We start from the raw sequence: 22,479 nt of genomic DNA on the forward strand, positions 1-22,479 counted from the left end.
TAAAAATTTTCTGTTCAGAAAATGTTTTTAAATTCACTCAATATAATCATTCAATGATTAACATAATATTTTTTTCCTCACAATTTTCTACTTTGAAAAACAAAATATTATTTTTTTGCATAATTATGTTTATTAAAATTTTTTAATAATAATATTACAATCTCCGGCCAGATATAACCAAAGAAAAAAATAGCCTATAATTATTTGTCACACTTTCATCACAAAACAATAAATTTACTTTTACATATATTTTATTAATATTATTTCCAAACTCAACTACCATCGTAACCGTCACCACCGTTATATAACCCTCTAACACTCCCGCCAAATTCACTCTTTAAACATATTAATATTATTAATATTATCATTCATATCATATTACCACACATTCAACCACTTTTTAAAATAATATGGCGCCAAGGAAGGACAAGAACAAGATTAATAATAATAACCACGAGTGTGAAACATCAACCGCCGCAAATTAACGTTTGCGGATGGACATATTAAACCGCACACACGGAGTCCCGTTCACAAACCCCTTCACTCAATTCCCATACCGTCACATGCTCGAGCCACGACGCAATGCTGTCTCAACCGATCTAGGACTCTCACCACCATCGGCGGTTCGATTACAAGAAGTGGCTCAAGATGATGGTTTGGTGTCTGCTTTGGTTCCACAACATAACTTTATGGTCAATTATCATGTAAGTGAATATATACTATATATTTTCTCTCTTTAATTTGTTTGATTTCATTTTATTATTATTATTATTATTATTATTATTATTATTATTATTATTATTTGTTAAAAATGATTATTTGGTGCTTGCATACTAATGAAAAGCCTATGATGATTTAATGATGCATAAAAATAACAAAAACATGCATTTCTTAGATGGATACACATGTTTCATAATTAATATTTCTTTTATTTTTTTTCCGTTAATTATAATTATGTATTTGATGAATTTTTTTTTCCTTTCAAAAGTGTTTAGAAATCATTTCGTTTTTGGTATTGTTTATGAGACGTAATTTTCACATATAGTGTTGCCGTGGTTTAAAAACACGATTGTCACAATATTTTGCAAGTTTCCTAGTGTACATGTTCATTCTCAACAAATCATGGTTTCAAACACGGAAATATTAAACGTGAACAGGTCTTAAAGTGGGTTGTCACATTAAATATCTCGTGTTTGTTTGTTTTATCTGATTATCCACATGGGCTAACATAAATTTAGTGCAAAAAAAGAAAAAAAACATATTTATTGACATCTAATTAATTTATTTCATTGTTTCCTTTTGTTAATAAAAATATTATATACCAAATGAAATGCTTGTGATTAATTTGATACATAAAAAGATTAAAAACGTGCATTGCCATTTTTTTCCCAAGATAAATATACAAGTTCCATAATTATAATAATTATTAATAATTCATTTTTATATTTAATATTCTCTATTTTTAAAAATTATGCAATCACTTATTATGGGGTATGTTTTATATGATGCATTGTATAGATGAACCAAATGCTACAAAGCATTGAGGATTTCTGGCCAAAAAACGTCACGGGCGAATTCGAAAAGAGGAAAGAAATGGAACGAAGGTTAAAAGACAAAGAGGAACAAGTGGAGTTGTTAAGAAAGTTATATCTACATTATGAAGAAAAAACATTTTGTTTGGAAAATAACATAGGCCAGCCTCGGTTTGTAGGCGAACCAAGCAGAGTTGCACCTCAGGAAGATGCACACTCGTGTTTTGTTGATCCGAATAGGGGACAAAGAACGGTAGTGGATATTAAATGTAGGAAGTGCAATAGTCGACGGGCGTGTATGTTGTGGCTACCGTGTAGACATTTGTGTGTGTGTTTGGTGTGTGAGCGGAGGCTTAAGAACTGCCCGATTTGCGGTGTCAAGAAGACTGGAAGCTTTCAGATTGATCTGCCATGAATGAAACTATGAAATTGTCTATGCATACGAAAAAACAAGTGTATATGTAATGGTGTTATGGATACAAAAACAAGTTATGATAATAATAATAATAATAATAATAATAATAATAATAATAATAATGTTACCATTTGATAATAAAATGAATGGACAAATTATGTAATTTGAAGAAAGAAAATTGTGTGGTGTATATAATATCTTTAAATTCAAAATTATCTAACTTTTTACCTCCTAAAACAATTTATTAGATCTTTTTAAATTTAAGTATAACTTTATCTAGGTAATTTTTAAAACACTAATAGCTAGTTTTGAAATAATATTAGATAAAATACAATGAGATGAGTATTTTGCGCACAAATTCAAGTTTTAATAAAAAAATAATAAAATAATAAAACTTAAGTTATTTACATTTGACACATTATATGCATTGCATGTTCAAAAGTTAGCGTGTGTTGTGGCAGGGACACGAGGAAACTAGGACAATATCGGTTTAATTTCTTATGGTAAAAGTATTATGACCAAAGTTCAAAACGCAGATGCAATAATATATTATATTTATACCTTCTAAATTACATATTTTTAAATTTAAGTAAGAATTATTAATAATAACATTATCAATTGTTTATTTAAATAGTATATGGCATGTGACATCTCCAAATAAAACATAAAACATAAGTAATATTATAAATTTGTGAACATAGAACTATTGAAGTAACTAGTTATTTGTTATACTATTACCACATTTGACTCATACAACATGCATTTATCATCTTATAGAAGATGATTTCAAGGACAAAATACTACTATACTGTCTACTCGACCGTGGCGGTGGCCCAAATCTCCCATAACCGAAGCGTCTCATCAGCACCAGCCGAAACTAACGTCAACCCATCCAGGTTCTGAGCCAGCTGCAACACCCTAGCCGAATGGCTCGTTAAATCACCGACTTTAACCATCGACGGGTACTTCCATAGAGACAGATTATTATTCTTACTTGCATTATGTATACTATACCCATGTGCACTAACTATCTCCTTATAATGCCTGTTCCACTCCAATGCACAAATCTAAAAAAAAAGTACAACTGTTAATGCACAAGTTACAACTACACAAAGCAGTGAGATTAAAGTTAAAAAATTAAAAAAAAAAAAAAAAAACTTGCCTGTGCTTCTGTGTTGATACTATTAATACAAGTGCCTTGTTGAGTGTCCCATAACTTAATGCACCCATCATTTGTGCCACCACCAGAAGCCAACACTTGAAAGTTATAAGGACACCAAGCGAGTGCCTTGACCGCAGCCACATGGTTCGTGAACCGGTGCACGAACCGGGCTGAGTTCATCCTTGAAGCTTCCCATATGTACACAACACTGTCATCACCACCACTAGCTAGTAAGTTGCCCGTTATCGACCATTTCAGACCGCAAACTTGGTTTCTATGCGCCTTTAAACACGACACCAGACTGTTTCCAACCCTCACTGTGAACAAAAAATTAAACATTTAAAAAAAATAATAATAAAAATATATATATATATATATATATATATAATAATAATAATAATAATACCATCATGGTTCAAAATGGCTTGGCTACTGCCTGATGTTAATATGTGACCATTCCATGAAGTTGCTCCTACCATTGCATGATGACCTTCTAGTCTATTAATCTGCACAAATGTTCATTTTTCTTAATTTATTATTATTATTATTATAATAATTATTATTTTTTATTTATTTTTTTTATTTTATTTTTTTGACCAGCCAAAAACATTTTTATTAAAATTTAAATAAAACTTTTATTTATCTACTATAATGAGATAATAATTCTTACGAGTGTGCTCGTCTGCGAGTCAAAAAGCTGAATTTGCGACTGTGAAAGACCAACTGCGAGCGTTTTGCCATCGTGAGACCATGAAATACTAGACGGGCGGTCATTTGAACCCTCGGTTGAAAGCAAACAATCCACAGCTTGATTCACCGGATTCCATAAGTACAACTCTTGCCCCAATGCAATTGCAAGAATGTTATTCTTCCCCCAATCCATCACATTCATGTAGAAATCGTCCCGAATCAAAGGCGCATCCAGCATTTTGGTTTCTTTCTGAACAACAAAACAACAATTAATAAAGTTAATATTTTTATATAAAAAGTTTTATATTTTTAAGCAACAATTGATAAAGATATTACCTTTGGTAATTTTCTTTGTTGGTTTATATGATGCTTGTTTTGGAAATTTTCTTCGTCATCGCGACGGATTTCGTCAACGTATTTAATCGATTTTCGACTTGATTTCGGGCTTCCTCTGAAAACAAGCAGTCGAAAGGGTCTTCCTTCGCTATCTAACGTCAGATTTCCCTCCATTATTCTTCGGTATTCTTTCTGTTACAAAATGCAAGAATTTCAAGATTCATTAAAAACATGAAAACTATTTTCAAGATTTGCATGACCCATATACTAATTTGAAATACCCTTTTAATTAAACTGCATAAATTTAAAAAATAACAAAAAATAAGCAAAAAAGTTAAGATCTTTTGAGGAAATACAAAACCCAAAAAACACTATAAAGTCAACTAATACCAGTTTGACATACCCTTTCATCAAATTGTATAAATTTGAAGAAAAATACAAAAAATAGATAAATAAATAAATAAACTTCAAAAATCCTGATTTGACCATGGTCAAACTCTTTTCAAGAATTTCAAAATTTGGATGACCCATATACCAATTTCAAATACCCTTTTGCCAAATTTAATAATAAACCCAAAATAAGCAAAAAATATAAAATCTTTTCAAAAAACACAAAACCTACAAGAATCTTGAAATTCAGAAGAATAAACAAGAAAATGAAATATTTAAAAATATTGATGAGAAAATTTGATAAAATTAGAAGAAAACCAACAATGAAATTGCATGACCCGGATACCAATTTGATATACCCTCTTACCAAATTGTATAAATTTAAATAAAAAAACCAAAAATAACCCAAAAAATTTCAAAAATTTTGACTGAAATAGCCTTTTATCAAATTGCATAAATTTTAATAAAAACCCCAAAATATACAAAAAAGATAAAATCTTTTCAAAAATCACAAAACCCACAAGAATCTTGAAATTCAGGAAAAAAAACAAGAAAACTAACACTGAAATTGCTTTTGGGTGGATAATTGGTTCTACTGGTCAACAAGGTGCAAGCTTGATCAAGATCCATCAAACTCCTGTTGGGTATGAATCGATCGCCCTGAATAAAAAAAACCCATAAAGGAAATCAAGATTAGATTATTATTATTATTATTTGATTATCAAGAAATGATGAAAAAGAGGTGGATGATATTACCGGGAAATCGTATTCGACCGGGGTGTGGTGGAAGCGAGTTGGAGAGTACCAATCCGATTGCGGTTTCCAGTGTGTTAATGTTTGTGGGTTTAATTCAAGTTTCATGGTTTGAGTGTTGGGATGAGTTGTGGAGGAAGAAATAAGGTTTTTGGCGCCAAAATTGGGTGTGTGTTAACAGAAATTTGAAGTGGGTGGTAACTGCCAAAGTGTAAGTGGTAAAAATATTGTTTTGTATTTAAACAAGATGAAATGAGGGGTTAAATTGGGTTGTAAAAGTTGAGTAATGTAGCAAACTAGATTTTGGATAAAACGGTCAAATGGGACAGGTTTAATTTAATTTTTTTTGTCTATTTTTAGTAAGAATTAGGGGTAAAGAAACATAATGTTTCATATTGGTCATATGACAGGTAAAAAGTGGTCATAAATAGTCATATAACGTGTTATAAGAAGACATCATACGAGCTATAATGTTTATATGGGTCGTATAGGTTAGTGATTGTCAAATCGTACAAATTGTATGATGTGTTAGACTGACAAACAAGTGACTGATGTGACGGCGCACGATGTCATAAAGCCCATAGAACCATTTTAAACATGTAGTAAGGCTTGTATGATTATAGGGCAGTGAATGTGATGGTATATAGACGTATAAGACAACATATAAGGTAAGGTTGATTTGATTATTGGAGTGATGTGATGATACTGTAACACATAAAGTAACTAGAAATTCCTAAAAATTGGTGTCCATGTAACATTACCCCTTTATAAAAAGTAAATAAACAACAATAATATTGTTATTTAGGAAAAGCAAAAATAAAATAATAATATAATATTTTAATAATAAAATTGAATAGACTAGACCTTCAACTCTAGCATAACTTTTGAAATTATATTATCCATTGAGATAAACATATTTACGTAAGTTTGTACACCTATTGTATTAAATGTGACAGGTAGAATGCACATAACAGCATCTGTTCCTCTAAATGATTATATGTGGATCTTTTAGTGCTTACGTATTGAACACGAACACGCTCTTGTTAAGTGACTTTGAATAAAGAAAACGCAAAAACCAGACGTAAAATGATTAAAAAAAAAGGCATGCAACAGACAAATATCAAGATCCCACAAAACTAACCAGAGAAAACTACAAACATGCAGCCCTACATTGTACATGAACACACACATAATAAACAATCTCAAAAACTAAAATAACAAAATAACCATAAAGAGTTATATAACAAGAGTTCTGTGCAGCTCTATACACTCATCTTCCGTCTCGCCCAAAGCCCTTCCAAAAAGCATCCAACTGGTTAATTACTCGTACCTTTACATGTTCCAGAAGCATACCGCGCTGAAAATAAGAATTTGTTTTTAAAGATCGGTTGAAACATATAATCTTTAAACGGGCCGGGCTGGGTTGGTAATAGGTTGACTCTCAAAACAGTTTCTTGTCCATTTTTGAATGTTAAGATTTTAAAGGTAGTATTTGTTAAAAATGATTTTGTGCGGATTTTAGCAAGCTTGACCCTTTTCGTTTTGTATTTGACCTATTCATGAGTAAATTGGTCAAAATCATGTAAAAAGCTCAGAACCAAAGTTCACCTGTATAAGGAAAGGTAGAATGTATAATATAAAGTTCGGTTGCTTTCTTTGATTATTCTTTAATGATGAAGAAGCTTGGTTTCATTGGTCTTGTTGCCCCTAAATGCTGAAAGAGAGAAGAATGACCTTGTTGCTGAAAAACAAAAGTAGCACAGAATATCGGAATTTACAAGCGGTATAAAAACTAAGATTCAAAGATTTAGATTTAGATTACAACAATATAGTTTATGTAGTCATAATTAACATATTAAATATTTACAAAAATGTTAAATGGACAAAAAAATGTTTGTGGGTCAACCAGGCCCGTTTGACCTATTTTTACAAATATTCAACTTCAACCCGAACATGTTTTGACTCATTAACCTGAGCTCGTATGAGAAGAAATTAGTAGACTTTACCTTTTGTTGTATTCATGGAAGCCTGATTCTGCACATTATATCTAGTCAAACTTGATTGACCTGCATGGATAATAAAATATTATATACTCCCTCCGTCCCATTATAAGTGTCCATGTTTGAAAAACACAAAGTTTAAGGTGGATTGAATGATTACTTTTTCTCTTACCAAATGACAATAAGGCTATGTGTAGTGGAGGGGCTACAAAATGGGGCGTTTTGCGCCATATGACGCCCAATCAGCAATGGGTGGGTTTTTGTTTTTGGGGTGTAATGGTGTTGTGGCCCAATATATATATACATATATAAATATAGCACACACAAACAAATATAATAATAATAATAATAATAATAATAATAATAATAATAATAATAAAAAGAAAAGGGAAGCCGGCGACAAATAGTTCCCCCCCCCCCCCTATCGCCCCACATTTCGCCGGGGGGGGGGGGGGGGAGTTCTGCTTGCCCAAATTCGCTACAAATTGTAGCCCACTACGGGTGGCCTAATGCCCTTGAAAAGTGGGTCCATCAATAATGTTTATTAATGTTAGTTGTGTGTGTTTAAGAGTAAACTTGGAAATTGGCTAATAAATTTTGAAAGTGGACACTTGTATTGGGACAAATAAAAAGGGAAATGTGGACACTTATAATGGGAAGGAGGGAGTATTAAATATTTTCAAAGATAGGTTTAATATTGCAGATAGTAGAGTGGACCGTGTATTATTTTATACCTTTAGATTCCTCAGGATCATCCTCTCCTTCTGAAAATGCAGACGGGCTGGACCAACCAGCGGTTTGATGAGAATCAGCTTTAGCTTTTCGTGCAAACTTCAAGAGTCGTTTGAACCCTCTCGGTGCATCTTTTTGGTAGACCAGAGTGGGAGGGTGTTCAGCATTTCCCCACTCATCAATTTCCACTTCATTGCTGTCTTCAAGAAGCATTTGAGATAAAGAGTGACGTACACGTGGACGCACAAGTCCAGCTGGCGGTTCCACATTGGCTGGAGGGCTTTCCTTGCATGGAACTATCTCATCCTGTTCAGGCTCTTCACTTACCACCCATGCAGTTTGCGAAATTTTCAATTCTTCTTCGGTTGGAATATTAACTTCGGACATTTCTACCCCTGAACCGTCACCATCACCACTACTTTCTAATTCCTCACATTTGGTTGGGCTAAGGCTAAGGATAACAACCCGAGGTTCAAAATCTATGTTAGCACATGTTTTGGGTGGTTCATACTCATTCTCTTGTGTTTGACCGGTTATATTAATCTTTGTAACTGTCTTATTCTCCTCGGTTTTCTGAGCCATAACTTTGGTCTTGATGACTGGACTAACACTGGGACCCGTCCCAGAGCCCTTACGAAGAAAAGGCTTTGTTTCCAAAGGAACCACACTACTTTTCTTAGTAACTTTGTTATAAAAATTCGGTTTAACAGTAGCAGAAGCAGTAGTGTCGGTTTTAAGAATCTTAACATTGGTTTTTGCCATCCTTTTGTTTTCAGTCACTTTAGGCTGCTTCTTCTCATTTGTAAGTGTAACTGTCTTATTAGCATCTTGTCGTGTTGCCTTCGGAGTCTTAGATTTATTTTGTGAATTTTCAACTTTTGGACTCGAGCGGACAGTTGACGAAGCAGATTGAGGTTTTCGGTTAGTTGGTGTAGAGTTAGTTGAAGTGGGGCCTGTTTGTGTTCTAGCAGGTGAAGGTGTTGAAGGCCATGACTTGCGTGTCGCAGACAAAGTTGGCGGTTTTGATGCAGATTTCTTCACAGAAGAAGGTTTTGTTGTTCTGGAGTTAATCAACTGAGTCGAGTTCTTTTGAGTTTTTTGAAGTTCATTTGCAGCATTAAGTCTTCTATTAGTTCCAATCACTTTGGTGGAAGCCGAACCCGTCTTCGTTTCTTTCTCAACTATCTTTCTCGAAGCTTCCCCTTGTAACTTTTCTTTTCTCTTTTTCTTACAAAGTTCATAAAAACCTCCTCTTTGCTCTTTAGGACTCTTGTTTCTTATATTATCATTTTGATGCTCGGTCGACTTGCTTTCCATCAGTTCATTATACAAGTCATTCAACTCAGCTCCTTTTTGTTGACTCCAGTCAACGGCGGCGTTATTCTTTTCACAACTTTCATCTCTTTCAGGTTCAGGCGTGTCAACTTCCACCCTGCATTGGCCAACTGTCTCAACACAAGCTTCAGTTTCATTTATATTAATATTAATATCAGGTTCTGCATTTTTAGGACTGCTTGGAGAAGAAACATCAGCCTTTTCACCGACTCCCGAACTCCATCTTTTAAGTACAGCTTTGTTTGCACCGACACTCGTTTTTGTCTTATGAATGTCGACTGCACCTTGATCTCTCTGTTTGCTTTCAAATAAACTGATTTTATCTTGCACACTCAGTTTCTTAGGGGGTCTATGTGGATCTTCTTCTTCTTCACCACTATTACCGGATGCATCTCTATGGGGTGTTGACTTTTCTTTGACTGGAAAATAGTTAAGACTTTTGATGGTTAGTGAGGCTGCTCTTCTAGAACCCGACCGCCCGATCTGGATTCTTCTCATCAGAGACGCTGATCGTCTAGGCGTTGCAGATCTTGTAAGACCCCGACTTCTTTCAACAGACGGTTCATCTTCCTCACTTGAAACGGTTGAATCTTTATCTTCTGTTGATATTGTGCTTAAGTTCTGCAATGAATCCCTGAAACAGTTGCAGAACTTGGTAATGAAAAATTATGACAAAATATTAGGGGTGCAAAGTGCAAACGAGCCGAGCTACTCGAGAGCTACTCAAGATAGGATCGATTTAGAGCATGAAACGAGCTGAGCCCAAGCCTCAAATAAAGCTCGTTTATTTATTTAGCCTGAGCTCGAGCCTTGTATGGGAAGCTGGTTTAGGCTCGTCGAGCCTTAACGAGCCTTGTGTATTTTTTAAGTTTTACCTCCTTTGGACTTCTATATATTAATTTCACATTGCACAGCCGAACTCGAGCCGAGCTTTGGCTCTTTTAATGTACTGAACGAGCTCGAGCCGAAGTTAGGCCCATTTAAAGTTTTACTCAAAATAGTAAAAAAAAATACAATTAAAAGTGTGTATACAATACACTAACTAATAAATAATAAATGAGCCGAGCTCGAGCTCTTGCGAGTTAAAACGAGCCGAGCTAGGCTCAAGCTCGTTTACAACCAAAGATGAATGACAATGTGGGATAAATACCTTAGATTCTTGGTTGCGAAATGAAAGGTGAAGTTTTTAATGTCTGAAATATCCTTAGGCGACGAATTGGAACCAATAGCCCGTTTAAACACAGAAGCTACTTCTTGTTTCAGTTCTGTTAATCTCAAATCAACTGCTAGCAGTAGTTCATTCCTATAAGTAACCACAACACATGTTAGTAATAAAACATGAAAGATAAGAATTTAAAAGACAGTAAAAAAGAAAAAAAATTACTTTGACTCGGTTGATGTAGTTATATCAACTTCAGCCTGTTAAAACACGAAACACACATTAGGCTTTGAAAATGCGTTTGATGCAAATGCTCATACACACAGAGCACGGGATGGTTCAGGAATCAGGACATACCGTATCAGATAACGAGAGTTGAAAACTTTTTGTTTCCTCTAACTGTGAAATTTCCTTTCCAATGGTAAGGATGTCTGGCAAACCGATAACGTGTAGAAATCTAAACAAATTAAAACAAATTCAGGTAAGCAGCAAGAGAATCGCAGCCTTTAAACAATGCGAACGAAGAAATCTGGAATACGAACCTTTTCAGTGTGGCTGTTGTAAACCAGCTGGCGTCGTTTACATTCTCGGGTGGTAAAATCTTGACCTTTGTGTCGGAGCCTTTGGTGGGCAAAGTTTTGATTTCAGGTGAATCCAACAGAAGCAGTTGTTCCAATGGTCCGGATGCTACATTATCTTCTCGGTTACTACTCCATGCATTTGCCTCATACCTATTTTGTGAATGACATCAAGTCATCAACATAATATTTTAGCCTGATTTTGCTCTTGTTGATGATGATATATTTCACATTACAAGTAAGATGATTATATTAATGCAAGAGAAATATTAATAACCTGTTCTGGCTGGGAAATAGGTTGAATTCGACATAATCAAGTGTTTCGTCTGGATTAATTCCTCCTTCCATCTCTATCACCTGAAACACTAGCAAAACTCTTTTAACTATTTCAGTTTCCTCTTTCAATTGGATAAGGTCATGATATAGCTACACCACCCCCATCTGATTATCAGCTCCACAAATCACTGACGGCCATTTTGACCAAAAAAGTCAAACTTTGAAAATTATTGTCTGAAGGGTTATCCGAATGATAGGGGTCATGTTATAGCTACACCACCCCATCTGATTTAACACAATTAGCCCGTTTGGGCCAAAAAAAAGTAAAACTTTGAAAATTATTGGTTAGGATGGTCGTTTGCTCAATATCCATATGGCCCATAGACGGTCAAATATTAATGACTATTGGTCAGAACGGCCATTTGCACAATACCGTAAGGCCGTTGGTCAAACTTTGAAAACTTTTTGTTAACACATTCGTCCAGCTTTTATCCAGACTGCGGTTTAACCAATATCCGCATATAGCTATACCACCCCCATCTGATTTAACACCATCAGGACATTTGACCAGAAAAGTCAAACTTTGAAAATTATTGCCGTTTGCACAATATCCGGATGGCCGTTCAAACCATACATGGTCAAACTATATGAAAAGTTTTTGTTAAAACACCCGTCCGGCTTTTATCCGGACCGCAGTTTAACCAATATCCGGATAGCCATTCTAAACCATACACAAAACTATGAAAACTTTTGTTTCAATATCATTATTCACATAAGTGAGAAATCACTCACCATATATAGTTTTTTTTTTCAAAATTCTTGGATAGAATAGTTATTATTATAAAGTGACGTAAACTCCAAAGCAGCAATAATAATAATAATAATACAATAGTAACAACAGACATGCATTATTTACCTACCGTTAGATCGAGCCGAGCAGAGCAAATCCACCGACACTTCGATGAACAAACTCAAATCAATCAGTAGTCAATAATTTCAAAACTCAATATGTTAATTGTATGCACTGCTAGTGTAAAAACACAAATGTGAACGTGTGCAGAATGTATGTGTATGCATATGATTGAATTGAAATGGATGAATAAGAACAAGTTGTTGTTGTTTTCGGATGGATATTAAATACGGAATTGAATTAAATTAAATTAGATATGGTTTATATTTATATGATGATATATGTGAGATAGACACGTAGTTTTGTTTTACTTAAGTTATGCTCTCCACCTATAAAAAAAATCCCGAAGCATTTATGAAAATAAATTTTAAGTTTTAGTGTCATTTACAAGAAATTTCAGAAATAAGTATTATAAACTAGTCGTGACGAGTATATTATGACATCGCACGAGTAGCTTGTAGAACCAATTAAAACTTGTCATGTGCCTTTAAACTAGCCGTAACAAACAAGTTCACTAATAATTTACTTGTCACGACTAAATAAGTTTCATGCCTCGTAATCAACGCACACGAGTAATTCATAAGTCCTTTAGTCGCGACGACGACTAGTCTACACGATTTACATTCTCTACACGAGTAGTTTATTAGTAGTTAACTCGTCGTGACTAGTTTAACCTTACAATCTACTCGTCGCGACTAAATGACTTATGAATTACTCATGTGCGTTGATTACGAGGTATGAAACTGTAACATCCTAAAATGATTCTAGTATTAAATAAAGAAAATTGCGTTTAGTTATCGAGTGTTAATAATTAATCTATGCTAAATAAAGAAAAGATCATGGATTGGGATTAAATAAGATGGATTAAAGGGTAATGGGCTTTAGGTCCATGGGCCTTGAGGAATATAAATATCCTCCTAAACCACCATAAAACCCTAAACCTCATTTCATTCCATCTAAATCTCTACACACTCCAAAACACACACACCACACACCACCATATACGGCTGGCGGCCGAGAGAGAGAAGCGAGCAAGATCCGAGAGAGATTAAACGTTAGTTGGTATTAGATCTTTATTACACGAGATCTAGAGTGCATAAACAAGTTAAACGAGATCCAAACGAGCACTAAAGGTTTGTTCTTGACCCTTTAAAGTTTACATTTTTATACACGTTTAATCTTGAAACTTGAACCTAGAATAAATCAAGTATAAACGAAAGATAAAGTTGTAAACTTGATAGTAAATATGAGTGAAATGAACCCGGAAATGGAAACGGCTCGATTAAATGAACCCTTAAACTAGTATTGAACGTTTCGAGCTTAAAGGTCCAAAATTTACGTGTTTTCGGGTTAAACCATATCCAAAAACGACCATAGGATTGATCGCGAGTTGGTTAAATATCGAATCCAAGAGTTTCACGTTAAAACAGATATGATTGTGGGGGATTAAGATTGAACAGAGACGGCAGCTGGGCAACTTTGCCTGCAAGCTTAACTTCGCCTGCAAGGTTAACTTCGCCTAAGGCCAAGTTCGCCAAACTGATAACTTCGCCTAAGGCCAAGTTCGCCCATGATAACTTCGCCTAAGGCTAAGTTCGCTAATGCTCAACTTTGCCTGGCATATGTTCGCCTAGGGTTAACTTCGCCGATCACTAACTTCGCCTATGCTTGAGTTCGCTTAATGTTAAGTTCGCTTATTGTTAAGTTCGCTTAATGATAAGTTCGCTGGAGTTAGCCAATTAGAAAATAAGTTAAAAACCTAATGAAAAATGTGTTAAGACAGTTAATGGAAATAAAATTTTTCCAAGCTGACCTGGCAGCTCAACCCCAGCCAGGGGCTCTGCCCCTTGGACCCTGCTAGGGGCTGCCGCCCCTAGACCCCGCTGCCAGGGGCGCTGCCCCCGGACCCTTGTTCGTTGTGGGTTATATAAAGATAGAAATACGACATGAGTAGTAGTAGTTAATTGATACATGTAAATATTATACAGTTAGCCGTGCACAGCTCAGGAAGGGAATAACGATTAACGGAGAGCGTAACAGGATTCAGGTGAGTTTCTAGCCCCACTTCCTTGTTATGTTTTCGGGGCTGTGTGCATACTCGATGTGATAGTTAATGCACTTATCTTAAGTGGTAAGTGTATGCCTTGTATGATTTATGTATGATGATTGTTTGACGGTGCGTGAACGATCTTCGGATATTGCATGTACCATCAGGTGATAGTAAGATATGATTGATAAGTATGATGAAAGATATGATGTATGTATGAATATATGATGTATGCATAATGTATGTATGTTATGATGATGGTACGTGAACGCTCTTCGGAGATTGCACGTATTGTCAAGGAAAGTATGTATGAACAGGTACGGTACAGTTACACGAAACAAAGGGACCAGACCCTAATAATATCTGTGATGTTAGGGACCAGACCCTAATAATATATGTGATGTTAGGGACTAGACCCTAATAATATCTGTGATGTCAGGGACCAGACCCTTATAATATCTGTGAGGTTATAGGGCGAAAGGCTCTTTAAAACGTATGATTATGTATGTAAAGAAAGTATAAAGGTAAGAATGAAAGTATATGCATTTATGTGTGTATGAAAGAAAGTTAAGAGGTTAAGTATGAAATGTAAGAAGATATTGTATGAGTATGTGATTAACTAGAACTCACTCAGCGTAGCTGACTTTTAGTATGCACGCAGGTGAGTAGAATGAGGCAGGTAGCTTGAGGAGGACACATGGCAGAGTTGGACAAAGCTGGCATCTGAAGATTTTGCTGTGATGTTTTATTTTAAAAGACTATGTTTTGTTTTTAAATGACTATGAATGCTCGATAAGACAAAAATTATGGTTATGGAATGTAATGGTTTGATTGTTTTTAATGTTCCGCGAATGTTTTAATTAACTTTGATATTTAGAACTGCGTTTATGAGGTATGAAACTTATTTAGTCGTGACGAGTAAATGATTAATGAAAGTGCTTGTTACGGTTAGTTTAATGACTCGTGGCAAGTTTTAGGAATATTGGATTTTAATAATCCCTATTAAATGATATTGGCCGATAATAATCCATATTCACTTTATCGCCACTGGCGGTCCCAAATTCAAAAAAGTTGGCCCTCAATGGTACCCCCGTTAAAAATGACTTAACGTCGTTATAGTTTTTTCTGAATTTCAAACCAATGTTTTAGAGCTTTTGATCGTTAGGAGGATACGAATCGATTGACGTAAAACTTAGCTCGAAACAATGATCATTTTGAAGTACTATTTCAAACTAAGTTTTACATCATTTTGAAGCACTATTTCAAACTAAGTTTTACACCAATCGAGTCGTATCCTCCTAACAATCAAAAGCCCTGAAACATTAGTTTGAAATTCAGAAAAAACTATAACGTCGTTAAATCAGTTTTAACGGGGAACCATTGGGGGCCAACGTTTTTGAATTTGGGACCGCCAGTGGCGATAAAACGAATAGGGATTATCATTGACCAATACCATTTAATATGGATTATTAAAATCCAATATTCCCAAAGTTTTAATTGGCTCTATAAGCTACTCGTCACGACTAGTTTATAATACATATTTCTGGAATTTCTTGCAAATGGCACATAAAACTTGAAATTTGTTTTCATAACCGCATATTTTCGGAATTTTCCCATCTTTATTTCACTACTAAGCAGCGCGTGGTCTTACCTTCCCGAATTAAGGTAAACTTGGTTCATTGGTTCACTTGTCAGACTCGTTTAGCTAACTCATTGTTTTTTTGTTGTAATCTTGTTTTCTTTTGTTCGGAGTCTCTAGCTTCTTGCTAGTTATTTTAATAAAATTTGTCGTTCAAAAAAAAAGTTGAATCGTTCGAAAAGTATAACCCAAATTTTAATATATATATATATATATTGTAGTTTAATGATTATGGGTAAAAATGTATAACTCTTTTAGTAAATAAACGAGCTGTCTCGACCTTAACATTTAGCTAGTTAAGATAAATGAGTTGAGCCTGAGACCAACCTGACTCGGCTTGTTTACAATCCCCTACCATATATGGCATGCATGTACAGGGACGAAGCTTAGTTGTGGTCGGAGGTGGCCCCGCCCCCCCCCCCCCCCCCCGGTTTTTTTTGCGCGTTAGTGTGAATTGACCCTTTTTTCGTCCGAAATTTTGTATACGTAGTATAAATTTACTTGTTTTTAGCCGAAAACTTGAGTCCCCCCCCCCCCCGAGATTATGATTTTTACAATACATTTTGATTCCGGCTCCCTGACAAACTTGTCCAAGCTTCGCCACTGTGCATGTACACATGTATACTCCTATGTGGCCGTGTACGGTACAACCTACACTTATATAGGACAACCAACGTGAATAAGACGATTGTAAAATGTTATAGGTTTGTACATTTTTTATTTTGACATTCATTTAAGATTATTATAATGTTTTTAGACTGACGTACTTAAATCTTACACATAATGGCCACTTTATAAGATTTGAACCTTCATTATTTTACTTTGGTGAAATAAACTTCTTTCATTATTTTACTTTGGTGAGATAAACTACTAATTGCACTAAGACAAACGACACTCCTTGTTGCATGTTTTTATCTTTTATTTGTCATTTGTCTCCAACTGGTCTTTTAGGCCAATTATTAAGTTCATATATCATATACTCCATTCCATTTATTTCAAAAAAAGAAAAATATTCTTTCCTTATCTAATAATTATAGTTTGTCTTACTATATTAAGGTCTTTTAAAATAATTGTATATTTAGTTCACTTCTCAAATCTCAAACTATCATAATTAATAACCATTTAATTTAATAATTGATTAAAAGACTAGACTTTCATTTGACTAAAATTAATAATAATCATTCTCTTATTTAAAACAAACTAGTATTTACACCCCCGCGCGTTGCGGCGGAGGTGTAAAATCTTGTATTTACATATCAACTACACTCGAAAGCATGAAGTTACCACCACCACCACCTTCGTTCGCCATCCCCTCTCCCGTATTCAGTCCCTAACGTTAACTATTAAGAAAAAGTAACAAAAAGTATACGTAAAAACTTTGAACCACACACGCTCATTGCATCGTGTTAAGACACAAAAGTTAGACCGAAACATAAACTATAGAAAAAATAACTAAGTCAACTTAACGTAAAAACTTTGAACCACACACGCTCATTGCATCGTGTTAACACATAAAAGTTAGACCGAAACATAAACTATAGAAAAAAATAACTAAGTCAACTTAACATCTACATGTTGCGATGGAGCTGTTAAGTGGAAAATAGACATAACATTCAACCACACGCATGCGTTGCAGCGCGTTAAATTCAAACGTAAATGTTAAACAAAAAAAATGTAAAAGATGAAAAGTATAGGACACCAAAGTTGAAAGTGGAAAAATATATTTTGTGACATATTTGTAAACTATGAAAAAGTGTATGGACCAAAAGAAAAAAAATTAAAAATATAAAAATGAATATTACATTATACAAACTTGAATGCATAATGTACAAGAAACTAATACATATATCTCCCACTTTTATAATTATATAAATTACTCAAAATACTTGTTTAGTACAAAGAGAACATAGTATATTCATTTATAAAAACATTTATGTCATTTACTAAAACACATTTATATCCCATAACTTACCTTTTTAAAACTTTTTGGTTGATGGACTTCTTAAAAGATTGTAAGGCAAGACCTTCTAAATTTGGTGGTTGCAGAGAATTATTCATTCAATAAAACTTCATAATGAATTTTTTTTCAAAAATCAAAGCTACCTCTTAAAAATTGTTACTTTTAACTTTTTGAAAATAATAAAATATTATTAGTCCACATCAATTCAATAATTCCCCTCTACAATAAATCAATTAAATTAGACTTGTGGTACCAATATATTTCAAATTTTCAACACTCAATAATGTTGCACATACCATTCAACTTTTACATGTCATGACTCCATAAATAAGGATATGAAGTGACACCAAATTTAAAATGTGAATGATGAACATGGGTAGTTGGGAGGTGGTATACTCTCGCCATTGGTCAAGTTAGGGCCACCACACCACCCACCACCATCAGCTTACACCACACACTTCCAAACCCATGTTGCATATGTGCTGTAAATCTGACAATACCTTATTGCTACACTTATCTAACATAGTAAGGAAAGCCTTTCATTTTTATGTTGTCTTTACCAATCTTAACTTATAAGCCCACCCTTGTGGGTCACCACCATATACCTCCACTTTTACATTATGATAAAAGTAAGGAAGAATGACCAAAATGCCCATTTAACCAGTTTTTTCACGTAATGTCTACCCTCAATCTCGTCAACCTGCATATTTTTAATCGTTAGTCAACGAGATTTTCAACCAACAAGATTCTGTCACGCGTCATTTAATCTTTGCGGAAGCCAAAAAGTTCTCGTTGAGATTTGAGAAGTTAGCTAAATATACAATTATTTTAAATAGAGTAATATCCACGTGGGTTGCCATGTCATGTGTTTTTGACAAGTAGGACAAGCACGTCCGCACGGATATAACGGAGTTACTTCTCCGTTAGTCGCGGATTGATGGAATAAAACGAATGTGAAACTTGGGACCGTTACCAGCCAAAATAAAAGTTGGGACCAGCACCGATCAAAATGGGATAGTTAGAGGCCAATAAAAACCAATATTCCTTACATTATGATAAAAGTAAGGAAAAAGGACCAAATTGCCTATTTAACAAGTTTTTTCACATAATGTCCACCATCAATCTCGTCAACCTGCATATTTTTTAATCATTAGCCAACGAGATTTGCAACCAACAAGATTTTGTCACGCGTCATATAATCTTTGCGGAAGCCAAAAATTCTCGTTGGAAGACGAGATATATCTCGTCTTCCAACAAGTTTTTTTTTGGCTTCTGACAAGAATTTTATGACAAGTGGCATAATCTTTTCGGTTGAAAACATATCGCGTCTTCCAACAAGTGTTTTTTTTGGCTTCCGACGAGATTTTTATGACAAGTGGCAGAATCTTGTCGGTTGAAAATCTCGTCAGCTAATTATTAAAAAATATGCGGATCGTCGAGATTGAGGGTAGACATTATGGGAAAAAGCTGGTTAAATGGGCATTTTTGTCATTGTCCCTACAAGTAAATGCCCACACCTTATAATGCAACACATTGTTATAATGCAGAAAACTTTAAGTACTCTGCATATATGAATAATTTCTAACCAAGGAACTAAAAGTTAAAGTTAAAAGAAGTTATAAACTGAACCTTTAGTTAACACCACACATGGATCAAACCAAGTTTATTCGCGGTATATATTTCGTTACGGTATTCGTCATAAAAGCAGGCAGTAATGTCTTATAGTGCTTCTGTAACAGAACTTGGAATCTGTCTCCTTGAGTTGCATTTGCATTCATTTATTGGGAGGTTGCTTGTAGCCTTTACTTTAACAATGCATATTTCTGTTAGAATATTGCTGATATTTATTGAACTGGCTGCATTAGGAAAAATGTTACTAAGATCAAACCACTAACCAAAACATTTTTATAAAAAATAATTTTATTAACCAAGTGAATAAGTGATAGGCATAAGGGTGAAAACGAGCCGATCCGAGAAGAGCCGCTTGTGGGCTACGTGAGCCGAGCTAAGTTCAAGCCAGAGTTCATATACCAAGCTTTTTTAGGCTCGCGAGCCTAAATGAGCCTTTTATAGTTTTATTTATACAAATATAATAATTTGTATTTACTATTTGATATAATTATATAATTATATATCAAGTAGTGTAATTATGTAGCTACATCGTAGTGTAATTAAAATTACACTACAATATAATTATACTATGTTGTATATATAATACACTACTTGATTATTACAATTAGCATGTTATTTTATTTGTATTTTATCCAAACCCTATATATTTAAACGATTAAATAACTGATATATATAGATACACAAAAAGAATTATATATTTATATAGTTTAATGATAAAGTAATTTATTAAATAAGAAACAGAAGTTGAGCTTGAAAACTTTCCCACAAACCGAGCTCGAGCTCAGTTGTTAAACTCCTAGCCTCCTAGGTATAGACATAGAGATGCACAAATCAGGTTTTAGTTCCAAATTGTTTCGGGTTAGGTCAACAAAAGCTAAACCAAGGCTCTGGCGAACCAAGTCAGGTTGGAATCAAGTTTTTTGAGGGGAAAGGATCGGTTTGAAACCGGGCTTAAACCGTTTTTGGTTGTGTTTGACCGGGTTCAAGCTGGTTTCAATGTGTAACCGATATCTTGGGTCGGTTCCAAACCGGTTTTAATACCCGGTTGTGCTCCTCTAGGTAGACATCACAAAGGCCCAAACTAGAGACATTCTACTCTGGCTGCTGCCTGCTGGCACACGCAAAGGCCCATACTGGACAACTAGTTAAGCTTCTAAAATATGGGCCAAACATGCTTAAATGGGCTGAAAGGGTCCAAAAAGGAGAGAGAATCCAAAATGTAGACAAATAAGTTCTTGAACGCTACACACTATTTTAAATGCCACATCATCATCATCATCATCATCATCATCATCATCATCATCGTACTCAGTATATCTCATCAATAGCAATGCTATGGTAGGGTCTGAGGAGGGTAAGATGTAGACAGCCTTACCTCTATCCCATAGGGATAGAGAGGCTGCTTCCGGTGAGACCCCCGGCTCGATAGTAGTTTTGCATCAAGCCTTGGACATAAGGCACATAGCACTCAATCATCGGGACACCGGCTGATTGGTGCATGTGCCCTTGTCTTTCAGCTATCAACGCCACCACATGATGCCTGATTAACCTTCCGCCACTTTTAATGTTATTTTCACGAGATTAGTAAAATAACGTCAAAATTAGTGCAATTTTACTTTTGCCCACCCGAGGGTTCACATATATACATTATATGCGCGCACCGCAAGCAGGGCGTCCACATCATCATCTACTTCACAAATTGATTTATATGAATCAAATTACCATTATAATATTTTAATTATTTATATTTCATATATATTATTTAAATAATAAATTTATTTTTTATAATTAAACTAAACTTAAAAACATACATAAAATAAAAATAAAAACACACTTAAGTAAAAAATAAAAGGATTATAAGTAAAAATGAATAATAAGATATGTGGTTGCTCAATAACTAGTATGTTAATGTTTTGATTGAATAAAAGTGTCACTTGCCATTTAAACACTTCCATTGTTTCCTCTTTCAATACAATCTATTACTCATTTGCTTAGCGAGTTTGTCAATCGGTTCTGGTGTTGCTTTTATCTTTTTTCTTTGCCCTTAACTTCTTTTGGCCGATTGAACGAAACAATTTTTGAAATTCGTCATCGAGATTGATTACATTGTCCTCAATCGATTTTGGAGCATCATAGTGCTGACGTCGATGCTGGTTGTGTGGGCTTTGGAAGCTAATATGTTATATACTCGTCGAGCTCTCCTTATGCAGTTATGCTTGAAAATTTTCTCGTTTCTCGCTTTACAAATCAACCAAATCATTACCCAAATCATTACCGTCCATATAGCTTGTAACACCTTACATTTCTCCTTTGACGTCTTGTGTCGTAAGGCCGAGTGTAGCGGGCGCAACTTTGGGGCGAAATGGGGCGATAAAGTGGTAGAACACCGCCCCTCCCCCCCCCCCCCGGGCGATAATTGGGCGAAAAGGGGCAGGGGCGGAGTTATCTTGTCGCCCAATGGAGAAGAAAAATAATAACATTATAATTAAATGACTGTTGTCAAACGGTCAAATTTTTTTTAAATAAAATAAACAATATATATATATATATATATATATATAAACATACACCCTTCTTCTCCATTTTATATCCATTTTATACACAAATCATACCCAAATTCTTACAAAAAATAAACAAAATGAATCCTAGAAACAACCCGAACCAACCGAACTACCAACTCCCTGGTTTCGGTCAAGCGTATGGTTCGCAATTGAGCCAACCGAACCAACCGAACTACCAATTCCCTGGTTTTGGTCAAACGTATGGTTCGCAATCGAGCCAACCAAATCAACAGAACTTACAATGGAACCCGAGGAACCTGAACCAACCGAGCTACCCGTATCAATTTTCCAACCCGAACCTAAACATGTACGCCAACTTTCTCAGCCCCCAAAACACAATGCCGGCGTTCGGGTCTACACCACTGGAGTCGG

The 22,479-nt window shown here is 34.9% G+C and overlaps 4 protein-coding genes across 4 annotated transcripts in view; 1 reads left to right on the forward strand and 3 right to left on the reverse strand.

The window, feature by feature from the left end:
• The window catches only part of LOC143620732 (hydroxyacylglutathione hydrolase cytoplasmic-like), a 70,319-nt gene that overhangs the window by 7,037 nt on the left and 40,803 nt on the right, over window positions 1-22,479 (reverse strand). The gene's annotated exons all lie outside the window — the stretch shown is intronic.
• Window positions 495-1,947, forward strand: LOC143620648 (putative BOI-related E3 ubiquitin-protein ligase 3). Its single transcript, XM_077092291.1, has 2 exons — window positions 495-704; window positions 1,519-1,947. Exons 1-2 carry the CDS (start codon window positions 495-497, stop codon window positions 1,945-1,947), a joined length of 639 nt encoding a protein of 212 aa, XP_076948406.1.
• LOC143620681 (cell division cycle 20.5, cofactor of APC complex-like) lies at window positions 2,603-5,427 on the reverse strand. The gene is made up of 7 exons (XM_077092318.1): window positions 5,282-5,427; window positions 5,087-5,185; window positions 4,136-4,327; window positions 3,780-4,049; window positions 3,516-3,615; window positions 3,110-3,426; window positions 2,603-3,014 (listed from the first exon to the last, which is right to left on the reverse strand). The coding sequence occupies exons 1-7, from the start codon at window positions 5,384-5,386 to the stop codon at window positions 2,760-2,762; spliced, it is 1,338 nt and encodes a 445-aa protein (XP_076948433.1). The 5' UTR covers window positions 5,387-5,427; the 3' UTR covers window positions 2,603-2,759.
• On the reverse strand, window positions 6,766-11,430 carry LOC143620649 (uncharacterized). The gene is made up of 8 exons (XM_077092292.1): window positions 11,360-11,430; window positions 11,047-11,235; window positions 10,862-10,961; window positions 10,730-10,764; window positions 10,496-10,648; window positions 8,013-9,979; window positions 7,285-7,344; window positions 6,766-7,019 (listed from the first exon to the last, which is right to left on the reverse strand). The coding sequence occupies exons 1-8, from the start codon at window positions 11,428-11,430 to the stop codon at window positions 6,946-6,948; spliced, it is 2,649 nt and encodes an 882-aa protein (XP_076948407.1). The 3' UTR covers window positions 6,766-6,945.

Source organism: Bidens hawaiensis, unplaced genomic scaffold (assembly GCF_021521415.1).
Source record: "Bidens hawaiensis isolate Kalapana, Puna unplaced genomic scaffold, B.hawaiensis_p1.1 tig00002631_1, whole genome shotgun sequence".
Taxonomy (NCBI): domain Eukaryota; kingdom Viridiplantae; phylum Streptophyta; class Magnoliopsida; order Asterales; family Asteraceae; genus Bidens; species Bidens hawaiensis.